The sequence below is a fragment of the Protomyctophum bolini genome (assembly GCF_963924005.1).
Source record: "Protomyctophum bolini genome assembly, chromosome: 5".
Classification (NCBI taxonomy): domain Eukaryota; kingdom Metazoa; phylum Chordata; class Actinopteri; order Myctophiformes; family Myctophidae; genus Protomyctophum; species Protomyctophum bolini.
The window spans coordinates 36220079-36234864 of NC_137866.1; the positions used below are offsets into that span (position 1 = coordinate 36220079).

General features: G+C 42.2%; 2 protein-coding genes across 13 annotated transcripts in view; one reads left to right on the forward strand and one right to left on the reverse strand.

Annotated features, from left to right (window-relative positions):
* csde1 (cold shock domain containing E1, RNA-binding) overlaps window positions 1–9437 on the reverse strand; it is a 29744-nt gene extending 20307 nt beyond the window's left edge. For 2 of the 10 annotated variants that reach the window (XM_080763917.1, XM_080763915.1), the window contains exons 1-6: window positions 9335–9437; window positions 4471–5160; window positions 3515–3755; window positions 1882–2103; window positions 878–1076; window positions 178–344 (exon numbers count right to left, since the gene is read on the reverse strand). In XM_080763917.1, the coding sequence (XP_080620043.1) occupies window positions 178–344; window positions 878–1076; window positions 1882–2103; window positions 3515–3640 (714 nt within the window). In that variant the 5' untranslated portion in view covers window positions 3641–3755; window positions 4471–5160; window positions 9335–9437. Of the gene's footprint in view, window positions 1–177; window positions 345–877; window positions 1077–1881; window positions 2104–3514; window positions 3756–4470; window positions 5161–9334 lie in introns of those variants that run through there. The other 8 variants (XM_080763924.1, XM_080763923.1, XM_080763920.1 and 5 more) reach the window with 7 other exon arrangements.
* On the forward strand, window positions 8840–13561 carry sike1 (suppressor of IKBKE 1). 3 transcript variants are annotated; one of them, XM_080763942.1, is made up of 6 exons: window positions 8840–9065; window positions 10227–10369; window positions 10628–10733; window positions 11339–11481; window positions 11882–11995; window positions 12103–13561. In XM_080763942.1, exons 2-6 carry the CDS (start codon window positions 10337–10339, stop codon window positions 12316–12318), a joined length of 612 nt encoding a protein of 203 aa, XP_080620068.1. In that variant the 5' UTR covers window positions 8840–9065; window positions 10227–10336; the 3' UTR covers window positions 12319–13561. The 3 variants fall into 3 exon arrangements, with proteins under 3 accessions (XP_080620068.1, XP_080620066.1, XP_080620067.1); XM_080763941.1 differs by lacking the exon at window positions 8840–9065 and adding an exon at window positions 9742–10137; XM_080763940.1 differs by lacking the exon at window positions 8840–9065 and having other exon boundaries at window positions 9741–10369.
* The last annotated feature ends 1225 nt before the right edge of the window (window positions 13562–14786 follow it).

The following is a 14786-nucleotide window of genomic DNA, read 5'->3' on the forward strand; positions in this document are numbered from 1 at the left end:
CTGGAATGTGTCTATGGCTCACCATAAACGTGTTTTTTTGTGTTTAGTTTTTTTTACCAATGGATAAACAAGTTTACAATGTGCTTGAAAAAACAATGCATTTCAAAAACATAACAGTAGACAAACACTGAGATGACAGACAAATAGACAACGAAAAATAAAATGGTATTCCTTAACTGGATGAATATAACCATGCAGGACAGTAAAGGGAGAGGCGTGCGAGTCTGGCCCCACCTGGCCCGAGATGCGCTCTTCTGGCAGTACCTCTGGCTTTATCTTAAGCAGCTTCACCGCTATGGGCTTGCCCGTGCGCCTGTCAGAGGACACCTCGAACTCCACGTCATCTGAAGGGTGGGACACGACAAGAACGACAAGAAGACAAGGCCAGTAGTTAGGTTAGTACACAACAATACAAGCACAGCTCGGACTTCTTGATATGGCTTCCCACTGGTACATTATATCAAATGGGGGTCTATAGAATATGTATAGGCTCTTTATTGGCTTGAAAAAAACGTACGTTTACATTGCCAAAGCAAGTGTCAAAATATAAAACTCACACCGTTATTTTTTCTTTTTGATGATCTATAGCCGTGTACTACCGCATGGTAATTGTTTGACAGTGTTTTACTGCGTTTCCTTGCTACTGTGTTTGTTGTATTACTTGCTGTGAAGTGCACAGAGACCCCTTGGGGTGATGTTGCACTAAAAATAAAAATAAAAGGAACTGAAACTGGGGCTCCTTAAATCGAACAGAGAGAGAATCATTGCGAGTAACACCTACCCAGTGTCCCGCAACGGCCAAAAATAATGTCAAAGAGGCCCACAGATTATGTGGCTAAACTTTGTACATGTCGACAATAGATACAGAAATGCTCACCTCCTATCTTGAGTTCTTGCAGGTTACCGTTGTACTGGGAACAGTGGAAGAAGAGTCTCGCCTGCCGCTCCGAGCACTGAATGAAGCCGTACGAGGTGAGCAGCTTCTCCACCACGCCCGTCTCTCTGATGCTGGGCCCTGTGCCATTGGCATACGCCGTATGCCCATTGTTGTGGAGCATGCCCGGGTCAAAACTCATCTGGGCAAGGGATAGGACAAGAAACTGTTAATTTTTGTACCGATTATAAAAAGGCACTTTTAAGCACATAAGCCCTTATTATGCCATAGAAATAGCTCATCCGAGCATGTAGATATGCCATTTTCCCTATTTTTGAAAATGTCTGAATGTTTTCAGCTATAATGACATGCCCAAAGTAGGGATGCCAGTTTGAAAGTGGTTTAGATTTAATGAACACGGCACAGAAGGAAAAAATAAAGGGGGGGGGGGGGGGGGGGTTGAGTTGAATGAAATCTGATGTAGGAAATATAAAAATAAAAAAGGTTAATCTTTCCACACCATCTATCTACTTCACTATACCATGCAAGGAACAGCACACTTGGGGGTGGGGTACGGTCTATTAGAGCATTCTAGGGCTATCTAACCACCATTTGTGAATAGAGGTGAACACGGATAGACCACCATGATGATTCAGGCCATTCGCTGCCAACAGGATCACACCGTGTGGACCTTCTAGATCAAAACCATGCGGTAGGCTACTTTGTATCAAGCTTTGTCATTGGTGGTGTTTTAGGCCTATGAGACGCAAAATCTAGCATTAGGCACCACTTCATACACTCCATAAGTTAAGTATTACACTGACTGCACACAAAAACGTTTACGCTTTTCTACAAACCATCATTGAGAGCAATGAGAATAAACACCAATTGTCCTACAACTAGGTCTATCATACCAATATAATAGTGAAACCATGCTGTTAAGGCATCATAGCTGCACACCGGGCTGTTAAAAGTCAATGTGGGCACAATTCAACATGCCCACTTACAGATCTCTGATACAGGGGAGTCCGTTTGTGTTTTTTACTTCCTGGGTGAGGACATGAGACGGAGGAGGAGCGGGGTATGGGCATTGGCCCAGTGGAGGTGGAGGGAGCAGGGGCAGTCGTTTTGCGTGCCACCGGAGGTTCAGAACAGCCTCTCTCCATTTCTGACAGTGGGGGCAGGACTCTGACACGCTGTTGAGAGCAACCACTTTCAAAAGAGTGGATCTTTGCATATAATAAAAGAACCCGATGGTAAATGTTCACTCATTTCATTTTGGTACAAATACAATATGCATTATTCAAGCATCGAAAGTAATTGAATCTTACACTATCCAACACAAAAAGTGGTAATCCAACATGGCAGGAATTTTCAATTAAACTCCTGTTTTCCCATAAACAACAAGCCACTTTCATAACCTCTTTTCTGTATGGTTTCTTGCCATTACCTGCATCTTACCCATCCTAGACTGCCACAATATTGTAGTCTACACAGACCTATACTCCATTGAACTGGGTCCTGCGGGAGTCTACGCTGCTTGGCACCTCCTTTTCACTTCACAAAATCTGTTTCCCAAAAATAGCCAATCTACAAGCCAACAACGGACGGTCTACAAGATCAGAACGTGCCATTTCCACCAAATGCCCAGAATAGGGATTAGTGATCATGCGTTTAAATCCCTGTAGGCTCACATTTATGATGATCAATACCGGTGACAAATAGTTTATCAAACAAAAACAAAAATCAATGCTTAGCAAAGACGATGCTAATGCATTAATTCCAAGATTGAGATAGTAGGAAGATTGAAAGAACTGAAAACAAAACATGATCAACTGTTGCAGCCAGGAAGTGAGAAATGGCCACAGTGACATACTGCTAATAACATTGACTACGGTCAAGTAAGAAAAACTAAAAAGTGGAGAGGATTGGAAAATGCAAATGACGGATTAAATATAGGGTCATCTACAGTAGACAGCGATTGGTGATGGGTTATGAAGGGTCCCAGAGAAGCCTCCTGTTAGGTCCTATACTGTGCTAACCGCTATTCTGAACACAGGACTTAACAGATGCTTAGATCTGTTAGCTCCATGTGCTCTAGCACAGGAGTACAAAGTAACACACCCAGGTGTCTGTTAGGTCCGAGTACCAAGTCCTACACATTTGGGTTTGATTATTCACCAAGCTAATTGTTCTAGGCTAAAAGGCTAAAAACGTAACATTTCTGGTCAAATTTAAAATAGCTCAACAGCATGCTTGTGAAGTGCACAATAAAGTTAATCTCAATTCAATGTGTTCAGATTATTTTACACCTCAATTTCTTCTAGATTCAAGTGAATTGGTTTACCTGAAACAATTCAAATTTCCATTTTATTTTTTCATTAAAGGCAGCTGTGTGGCACAGGCAAAATTTGGCATTTGGAGACTATTCAAGGAATGCCAAGTTTCCAGAACTTTGTTAAAACGCCAGTCACCCTGCAAAACTGCACCCGAGCAGAGGCTAGTCTTGGTTCCCGGAAGGGATGGAAGCGGTTAGGCCAGTCATAGCAGAGAGATGCAGGGCAAGGTGGGTGGATTGGGGCTCGATGGAGTGGGGAGGAGGGGGTCACGGAGGAAAGAGGTGGGAAAGGTGGAACTTACGGATCGACCGTACGGTGACAGGCTGAGTCCGACGGGGGAGGTGCTGCTCAGGTCAGCGCTAACGAATGCGGTGGGTGGTGACGCAGGCAAGGTAAACTCGACAAAGCCTTTCCAGGGGCTGCCCATATTTTTCCATAAACTCGGACCAAACTTGAGCCCTTGTTGTACTTGATAACTTGAATTGGTTTGTTTTGAGTTTTAGATTATATTTCTATGTAACCAATGTTACACCGCTGGATGTCTGCAAGGGTGAAGAGAGGGACAAAAATATAACGGGTAAGGCAGACAGGACAGCCAGTGTGCCAAGTGTTACAATCACAGGGAAAGAGTTGTGTGCTTTTTCAGGAAGGGGGAAGAACATGGCAGGATAGTGTAGTGGGGCAGTGGTTGTGGACAAGCTGCCAAATCATCCCAGAAACAGGTGAAGTCAAGAGTATGAGTCTTTAGAGACAATTCAGTCTCTCACCCAGTTGATCTCCAGGATGGAAGAATGTATTTGTAACATATTCCCAAGTCACTTATTGGGCATGAGGATACAAACCACATATTTACTGAAATGCAATGCATCAATCCAAACATCATGTTCAATGGATTGTTTCTACATATTTTAGAACCACAAATCCCCATTGATGAACCTACAAATCGAATTGCCAGTTTAAGTAAGTGCCATGTTAAACATGCTATAGATAAATGGTATAAAATGTGTAATTGTGTGTAGAGTACAAGAACAGCATATCACAGTCAAGCAAAGAGGACATGTTATTTGTGCTCAGTCATGAAAAACATCATCTGCACTCCTGTCCCCCTGGACACCGCTTGGAGTAGATTTGAGAGCATCAGTGTCTGCCCATAGGCCATTTACACTTATGAATTCCACCCAACATGCCCCGGCTCCACAATAGAACTGTAACCCATTAAGTCTAATTTCACAACCTGGCATAAGATTTTAAACCCACCTTTGATTGGCGTCTTGAAACTTGCAGTTGTCAGGAATCTTGATAACTATGCAGTTGTAGATCTCTTCATATACAGTTGCGAACACACACTTTGTTGTTACAGGTTTTCTGGCACAAGTTCTAGATGGTTGCATAAAGAAAAAAGAAAAAGAAAAAGAAAACAGAGGGGGAGACTAGCACAAAAAAAGGCAAAAGCAGGTGCAATAACACTGCTTAGAAAAATGAAACAAAATGAAGACAGTGGGAGGAGATAAGAGGAAGATATGGGGAGACAGTTGGGGGACTGAAGGGGGATAGCAGCCCACTCCGCACCCCGGGGTGACTCGGTGGTGCGGTGAGGATGAGGGGGCTAGGAGCAGCGTTGGGACGTGTGCTTTGTCAAAGCTGTTGAGTAGGCACAAACTTCTGGTTTCAGATCAGGTATTGTCTTCTCAGTTATTTGCGTAGGCGTAGGATTGCTTCTCTTCAGCGCGTTTCAAAAATGGCGTCTTTGTCTTTGGTCGTTTAGTTGCTTCTTTTATTTCAATCCTTGAAGTGATAAATCCTTGAAGTGATCCTTTTTTTCCTTGTCTTGAGAGGTGCAACGTCTTGCTTTATTTTGGGATGTTTGGCTTTAGTTTTGTCGTTGTGATCTGAACTTGAAGAAGCAGTTGCGGATGGTACAAAAATTCTGTTCTGTTTCACTTCATACTGTTGAGAAAGAATAGAGAAAGTTAGTTTAATACTTAAATTCCAAAATTGTACTAATCCAAAACAGCAATTATGTAGGACAAAGATTTTGAGTTAACATGGCAGCAATGTTGATCGATTATCGCCGTTATCGATCAGAAATGCCACATTGTGCATCCTGTTATTTTGCGTGGTATCATGAAGTCTCAGTTCCATTCTCTCTCCAACATTGGCTGATAAATAATGCTTTGTCATGGAATAGTGGTGGAACACCCTGTCATAGGGCTGCACGTTTCTAGTCCAGCTAGTATTAAGCGTCCATAAAGTGGGCAACACTGTACCATTAGCCTAATTGATAAGACGCTTCATATTCTGTCACATGAGAACAGGAAAAGCCCTGTGGAGTCGACTGTGGACCATAGAAAGTATCAGAACACAATTCTTCCTATCAAAAGGATTTACACCATGCATTTTTAAAAGATATTTGACATTTAATATCATATTGTTTATGCAGTCCCTCAAATGGTTTTCTAAAGGTTTGAGCCTAAATCACCACTCAGATATACCCAGTCCAAAAAAAATTTCTCTGCTCCCTAAACAAGATTGAAATACCACATTGTCCTCATTTGGCAAGTGGCACCATTTAGCATGCCAAAATCACACTTGTGTGAACTGAGGGTGCTCCAACATACATCCCATTCCGTGCTCAGCCAATCAAATCATCACATTCCATGGTAAACACAGTGACACAACAAAGCTGGGCATAGGACAGGCTAGCGTACCTAAAAAGAAAATCTCCACCCAACCCTCATCCAAGCTACCGGTACTCCCCGACCAGGCACCCACATCTTTGATATTATAATACTGTGAATACTTGGATTACAAATAATATATTTATTTATATTTAGTAACATAACGAGCCGCCGGTGTGCCATGTGAGACATTTTGGCTGATATCGATATCCGGTATAATTAATTGCCGTTATGGCCGATAACCGATATTACTGATGTCGATATGATCTCATTCTGTATTGAAAAATTATAATAATTTTGTCCATTCTGACAAATACATGTAACAGGGTATCTGCACTGCAGGCTTAGGCAAGTCAGATGTAACTTAAATACCTTTATATTTAATATTGTGAGCTTGTAGATCTGTTCCAGCTGTTACTTTGGGCTTGTTTATCTGTAAAGACAGACCAATTCATTGGACCTATTAATAATCGGTCTGATTGATTAATCGAACCGATGCGTTTGCCGATTAATCTCCCATCACTACACCGCCTCGCTCTTGTGTGTCTGAGGAGACCACGTGAAGCACCACCACCACCGTTTTTCCCTCTGCCCGAAATGACAATGGCTGTTTATTTCATGGTTTGATGCTTCGCTATACTGGATCGACATTATTCTAGATACTGATTGTGTAAAAAGAAGAAAAATCAAGTCGACCGTTGGTAGACATAGGACTTTTTTTGCCCTAGTCAGGGAGACTGCATATGATATATTATGGTAAAGAGCCGTCTCTGAGAGAGGTCGATACACATGTCGGTTCAGAGCACCTCTGTGCCCAATGCCCATGCCCCGCGTGAGACCCAGAGAGAAGAATCGGCAGATATGCTGAGAAAGCCTCGTTGAGAAAACCTGATTGGTCAAATAATTTTGGATAGAAGAGACGTAGAGGCGGCAAAAAGAAAACAAATGGGGGAATTTTTTAATTCATGGTGTAGGTCCTTTAAGACTAGATTCTTTGCCCTCAAGACTTACACAGGCATAAAAATAGGGTTCCCTCAGCTGCCTCTGGACAGCCCACAATGCCAGGCAGCTGACTAGATGCAGCAGGCTGGTTGTGTGGATCAACAAGTCCTTGTGCATACCTCCCATTCAGACCATGTTGATATTTCTGGCACAGTTTCTGACTAGGGACCGCTGCTTAATCATGATACAACTTTGATGTTGTGACACTAGCTATACACCAGCAGAATGTGGTATTGTACAGCTTGTCCATGTTAAAAAGGTTAGGCTTTATGTGAAATGCAGCAGCTAATCTCAAACCAAGTCAGAGGAGATGGGTGTGTTGTGTTGTTGACCTTAATACAGCAACATGAAAACAATCTTGGCTGACCACCAGGCCAGAGATACATGATACCTATTCTGCTATGGCTGTGTCGCAATGGCTCCCATCCCAAACTAGGATGGTTCAAAAATACTGTTGTAAAATGGCATTCCAACTTCCAAGCACCCCTTCCACACACCCAGGTCCCAGGGTGTCTTATATTAAAATTGCTTTCTTGGCATTTCAGACTGGTAATTTTGGCATAATCCGATTTAACTAGTCTAAAGGTCAGATGCCGCAAAATATAAGACAAGGATGTACATGTGCATCTTTTCGTTTTTATCATACTTATAGTATTCTAAAACTAGGGCTTGGTAATCTTTTCAGCTCTTTTGAGTTTATGTATAGCCTTGGAGGCATACAGAAGCATGACCTGTCATCACAAGCTCAGTGGGTTAGAGGTTTCTGGCAAATAAACAATGGAAATCAGCCTTCTTAGACCAGATTTTCAGCCAAGAACACACTCCTCCCACTGAAACACTAGCAGTGATTGGTCATTTCAGCACTTTCTAACGGGTTACCATTACCAAACTACATCTTAACTGGGCAATAATTAAACCAAGACATGTGGCAACACTTGCCAATGCAAGGTAGTAAACAAATCCCTGCCAGAGGCCTCAGTAGTAGTGCCCAACCTGATCAATATTGACAAAACATTACTGAATAGCCTTCCTCAAAAAAGTTACTTATTACATTTGAAAATACAACTGACATCCGTTATTACCTTTGTCGTTTTGCCTTTTAAGAACAGAGGAAAAATGACGGTGGCGACGGCAAACGGGCTATAAAAAGTATAATTTCTTTGTCAACCAAATAAGCCAGCTCTGGTTTAGATTCCTGATTAAACACCTCGGTTGCCTTATAAATCTACCAATAAATTAGATTTGAACAAGCATGTACCAAGTATGTGGTGTTTTATGAAATTCGAATACAAGCACCAGTACACAAAAAACATTTCGTTATCAATCGTTATTACATGGTTGGCTGGTGTTGGGGCTAATCACACCTGGGCCTGAATAACAAACCGGCGTCACTCCGAAATTGGTGACTCATCGAAATATGTAACTAGAGAAGTTTGTATAGAAATTGCTAGACATCAACCACTCCCGATTTATTTAACTGTCGTGACCGTGACTCGCCTATAGTACAGTAAGCAAACCTCACAAACAGTCCAGTGACAAGTCCATTAGTTCCCGTTGAACTGCTCTGGGTGGCCATATATATACTCCCTCCCTCACCCTTTGTGCAGCCAGGAACGGCCTTGAAATAGCGCCCTCTGGCGTCACATAATTCGAGAGGTCACTAATGTCGACACGACCGCAGCATTGACACCCAAGAGCAGCGCTGCCTGCCATGTGATTTCCTAGAAAACAACCGTTCTCTCATCTTCTCATCTCTGGGGCCTGAACAAACACGTTGCGGCTTGCGGCATGTCGCAGCCCCGAGTCCCCCCCCCCCCCACACACACACACACAGCTATTATCGGCAAGACAGTCAACACAGGGAGGCATGCGTGACCATGATTAGACATTATATTAAATATACTATATACCACATATAACATAACATGCAATGCAAACAGCCGGCGTTTGGGAGTGATTGGGACAACGGCTTAGTGGAACAATATACAATGCTACTACCATCGCGACTGTGTCGGTCCGACCGAAGAGAACAGATTGCAATCCAACAAACAACGCATCTTGTTAGCCAGCTTGTAGATCTGTTCTTGTCGGCGAGCGACGGGGTGGTGCATTATTTGAAGCACTCTAAGCACATAGTATAACAAAAAGGAGAGCAGCGTCCGTCTGTGACAAGTAAGCATCAGGCCTCTATGTTAGCATGCTGCTAAGCCAATAGCCAACATGCTAACCGCTATGTGTGTTGTGTGATTTAATAGCGACGAGGACAAACACCGCCGCTGCACTGCCCCCACCCAGGAGGCCCGAGCGGAAAAAAACACACTACACTGCGAAACAGCGGACTCCCGTCGACAGACAACCACCGCTCGAATTACTGTCACATATGCCGACCAGAAATATACACAAAGTGACTTTTATAATGATGAAAATAGCAATAAACTCACCCCAACAGCTTTCAGCACTGTCACCAGCGCCGCTAGAAGCAGCACGGCACATTACGTAGTGATTAATGACTGGGACTACCGCGAGAGTTCAGCCTCCTCTCGGGGAGACCGAACAAAGAGTATAAAAAGGAATGAGAGCGCCATTACATTACTACTACTAGCCGCTGTTGTTATGGTCCCGCGCAATGAATCCTGGGGGAAGCCACGGCGTCACGTGCCAAAAATAGCCGATCTACAACATCACGACGCGGCAATCCGCGATCCATTGTGATCTTGTAGATTGGCTATTTTCTGCGCGACACCGTCGTAAACATAGGGTCGTACATCGGAGCACAAATTAGGCATGAGAGACGAGAGCGGACTATTTGTGTTTGTATTTGTCTCTGTGGCATGAGAAAACATACGTTTACATTGCCAAAGCAGGTGTGCACATTTTTAAACAGTTGAAAAATGGGCAAAGTACCGGTATATACAGTTGGAGGGGCACAGCATTTTGTAAACAGAACTATGTCACTAGCTAATATTATGTCAGAACAGTCAGATTGTCAGTGTAAAGTTCTTGAACACATCCCGTTTGCTGAAATGCGGAAGTGACGTACAATCAAGGCATCTTGGAAATTCTCCATAGTTGAGTTTAGTGGACTTCACAACATAACATGACCGTACATTATCTGTTTACTTTACACTACATTTGATGTACAAACAGGTATGTTGCATACACAGGCCTGACTTGCAAGCATTTAATTCGTTGCAAAGAAGAAGAAAAAAAGAAGCTTTGGGCCTAGTTGTCGACTCGTCTCTATGTAAGCTTATTATTAGGTGTCGTTACTCGTTAGTGAAAGATTACGTTAAACTGTTTTATTCAGTGTAATCATAATGGCGTGTACTTTAGAGAAGGTCCTGGGCGATGCCCGGACCCTCCTGGAAAGACTCAAAGAGCACGACACTGCAGCAGAGGGACTGGTGGAGCAGTCTGGACAGCTCAGCCTGAGGGTCCAGGGCATGAGAGAGGTGGGCAATGCCCTCCCTGACAAGGTAACAGAAATAATTACACTGTTTACGGTCTGTGGATGTTTAATTACATAATACTGTGGTTCTCAATTTTTTAAGTGCCCCCAAATTACAGGTATTTAGCAGCAGAATCCCCCCCCCCCCCACACACACACACATTTAGTGCCATACAAGATTTGTGTTGTTAAAATGTTTAAAACATAACATTTTCAACTAAATGTAAGATTTTCCAGTGTCACATTTGATCGTGTCATCTGATGAATGTCTCCTGTGTCTCCACAGTACATGGAGGAAAACTCTGAGCTTCAGGAGCTGACCAAGTACAAGCCTCATGTTCTTCTAACACAGGAGAACACACAAATCAAAGAACTGCAACAGGAGAATAAAGGTAACACACACCACGTCACCATGCTCATGTGTTTTGTCACTTTATGAGGCCTATGTGTTTCTCCCCCGTGTTTGACTTCACTTCACGTCCACTTTAATAAGTTTCGACCTGGCTCCCCTATTTCGGGCATGTCATTATAGTAGGCAACATTTTCTTTTTCTGTTTATTTGTCATACAGTGGAGTAAATATGGCCCAAGTGGTTAACTACAAACTTTAATCTCTGCCACAATTACAGTAGGCCTATGTCTTTACTGTAGCCAGTGACATAACTGATTCTGATGTTTGTACCTGTATGGATTGTTTAATAGTGCTCGCTATTAAAGTGCAGTGGCTTAGCCTTAGGAGGTAGAGCAGCTATCTGGGACCCTGAATGTTCTGGTTTGATCCCATGCTGGCTATTCCTTTATTTCCATTTGTACCTTTTGAGCCTTTCACCTATAATAATACCGGTACTCTACTAATTTGGAGTGTTGCAGGTTTTCTGCTTCTGCAGTTTCTCTTCCTCTCTGGTTTGATCCCATAGTTTTTCCTGGCCTGTCCTTGAGCAAGACACTGAACCAAGAACTGCTTCCGACAAAAAAAATAGTAGTAACTGTCTCCACAGAACTATGGCTGTCTCTCGAAGAACACCAGTATGCGCTCGAACTGATCATGGGTCGATACCGTAGGCAGATGCTACAGCTCATGATGGGAAAGAAGGAATTGGACACCGGGCCTGTGCTTAGCCTCCACCAAGACCATGCCAAGGTAAAGTGGGCTTCAAATGTGGTGCATTTTGCACCATCAGTTCCTAAAAGTAGGGCAACAGATAAGGGACAACTTACGATATTTTAAATGTCTCTAGCATTCAAACCAAGCAATATTAGCAATTCTCTGGGAGCCTTTCTAGTGTTAATATCTTAGTTGGGTAGAGTGTGGAGCTTGGGTGTTTTCTGAATGTTGGGGGTGGGGGAGATTAAGCTGTTCCAACACGTGAGACATGGCCAAAGCATTTCCGGGGTTCCTCAGCCAAAAACGTTGTATTAATCAACAAATCGATCATGTGTATCAATCCCAAAAGTCCAGTATGGGTTGTGCTCTAACTTCAATTACATTTTGAGTGACAATTGACAACATCTCCTTGATCAAATGCTTCTCTCTCATTTAGGAAGTGCAGAGCCAGGTGGAGCGGATATGTGAGATGGGACAGGTGATGAGAAGAGCTGTCCAGGTGGACGATGAGCATTATTGTTCTGTCAGACAGAAGCTGGCTCAACTAGAGGTAAGAACAGTGTTGTGTTGGGCAGGGCTTAAGGGCACACTACACTCTGTTTAGAAATGAAATGTTCACATTTCAGTCAAGTAATTCATTTTTTACCGCTGTTTCAGATTGAGAACAAGGAGCTGCGAGACCTACTGACCATCAGTAAGAGCTCTGTAAAAATACCGAAGGAAGAACCAACCAACCAACCAGCGACGGCACAAGAGTCGGTGGAATCGCCATCCGTGGAATCACCATCCGTGGAATCGCCATCCGTGGAATCGCCATCCGTGGAATCACCATCCGTGGAATCGCCATCCGTGGAATCGCCATCCAGTGATTAGAATGGTATCTGGGGTCACCCCTGAGGAGCAATCAGACAGGGTGTGGCTGCATCTTCAACTTTTGATCATCACATTACTCTTCAATGTAGGCTGGAATTCAGTCCAGTCAGCATTGCAATGTAGCATATTGCTTGTGACTGTTAAAAAACATCTACCTGCAGCCAGGCATACAGGGGTGATAGATACTCTTATGTTTCATGAATTGAGTTTAACCACATGAACCCTTGCGCCCCTACTCTGGGGGGAAAAAAAATAATGGCTGATCCACAATCTCATGTGGACATGTTGTGAGCTATTTTTGGCAAAGATATTTAGTAGTGAGCTATTTTTGGCAAAGATATTTAGTATTTGGGGTTAATTTGAGAAATTCAATAAATTGTGTCTGTCTACACAAGTGTTTGTGCAGATTGGAGTGAATTTGAACAATACCATCTCAAGATTTGCATTGAGATGGTATTGTTACCACTATACCATAAAATATATAAGGAGAAGAGCTACAGCACTGTAAGGCACAGACGGGAGGAAAGGACCCTCAAACAGGAAAGTGTTAGTGGCATTGGTAATGGTAATTTTTATTTTATTTTAGCCAAAGAAAAACACGTTTGCTTTTAAGGACATAGTTTCTACCTCTTTAGTGTCCCTCTGCTGACCACATGCTTTTTTTTTTAATGGTTACAAAATGCTCATAATCATCTCTGCTGTTCAGTAGGAGTCAGTCCAGTGATGATACCTTAAGCCTGAGCCTGCACTGTTTTTCTTTGAAGGATGGATGTACTATCTTGAATACAAGCCTTATAATCAATCACTCCTGTGCTAATATGACTCCTGGCTATTTCACAAGCTTGCCCATCTCACTTGCCTGGTGTAGAGTGACAATGGATTATTTGTATGTGATTGTCTGATATGTTTTTGATACGTTTTGTCAAAATCTGTTTGTAGAATTCATTAACATTTTCCAATCCTTTGACGTCCTTCAGTGTGTGCATATAGTAATAATTTTTTTCTAGTTTTCAGATTTGGGATGCAGGGTAATCAAATATCTTCTGAGATTATCACATTGTCACATTTTTACTTAGGTTGTACAAATCACAATTTAAAATGGTCAATCCTTTTGTCTCGTAAACATCAAGCAATTTGACACTGTATGTAATTGCAAGTTGTGTATCATCTCAGGAAATCTGATTTTTTTTAAGGTAAATGTGCTGTAGTGACTTCATGGCAAATGTCAAATAAAAGTTAAAAAAAAATTTATTCAGTGTTGATATGATTTGATGTACCAGGCACACACACACCCTCTACTATCAATGCCATATGCTTTATTTGTCCTTTATGCATGGGTTGTATAATGCTCTAGAATGCTTTGCTTTACTCTGTTACTGTTACTATTATTTGCAAATTAAAAGGGACCTCTTAACGTCAAGCCCTGAGCATAATATATAATTATGGGCCCTGAGCCCTCACAGCTATGTCGCTAGATGGCGACATAGCTGTGAGTCCAACAAAGCAACAGATATCGCGAGACTTCACTCGGTGCCGAAAAGAGCAAATCTACAAGTTCACAACATGTAGCTGCCGCGACGCACTCTGAGCTTGTAGATCTGCTATTTTTGACAAGCGACACCGACGAAGTACGACGAAGTAAAAACACTGCCAGTGCTGGTGTTTCAAGTTCATTTGAGCGGCGGTGTATGTGACATTTCGTAGCATCCATTCCACACCACAGCCACAAGAACAACATTAAAACATGTCTGAAAAAGAGCTGGGGAAGAAATGGGACCGGTGCCTCGCAGACTGTGCCGTCAAAGTCGGTAAATAGTCGGCTAACTAAAACCGCATGAAGAGCCAGTCTAATCTGACAGCTAACGTTAGCTCACAGATGTCATTGACTCACTATAAGAGGAGGCTAACTATATTTAGCCAAAGGTCTAGATAAGGACACAATTTATTTATTTTCATATAACAAACTATATACATCTTTAACAATGTAGATATATTCAACGTGTATTTTCCCTCAATAGTGAGGAAAATAATGATTAAAAAAGATGTTGCTTCTTAACCTGCTATTTAGAAATGTTGATTTCAATATTATGCAGGTACAGGTCAGTCAATGTGCTACATGTGTTGTCCTAAATTCACCTTAAAATGGACAATACAAACGTCAGTTTGTTCCATATGGTAGGCTACACTTAATACAAAAAAACAAACCTAATCCAAGCTGAAAATGATATATTTCCAGTTAAAATATGAGTATCTATCTAGACGCAGACTTGTGTTATTGATGCTTTTTTGTCTTTTGCATCTTATAATTAAAGTAAGAGTTAAATGAAAAGTTAGGGGAAGCAATTAGCTTTCTTGTCACCAATCCCTATTCAACAAGTATTTTGAGTAAACGAGTACTCGTGCTTGCCTACTGTTCTACTGTCCTATAGCCATTAAAATGCCATTAAAATGTGTCTTGACTGAGTAAT

Bases quoted from the DNA above. Each gene is read 5' to 3' on its own strand.
- sike1 (XM_080763940.1), top strand. From the start codon at position 10,211: ATGGCGTGTACTTTAGAGAAGGTCCTGGGCGATGCCCGGACCCTCCTG. The intron at 11,482-11,881 runs GTAAAGTGGGCT...TCTCTCATTTAG, and splicing joins TCCACCAAGACCATGCCAAG to GAAGTGCAGAGCCAGGTGGA. The intron at 11,996-12,102 runs GTAAGAACAGTG...CCGCTGTTTCAG, and splicing joins AGAAGCTGGCTCAACTAGAG to ATTGAGAACAAGGAGCTGCG.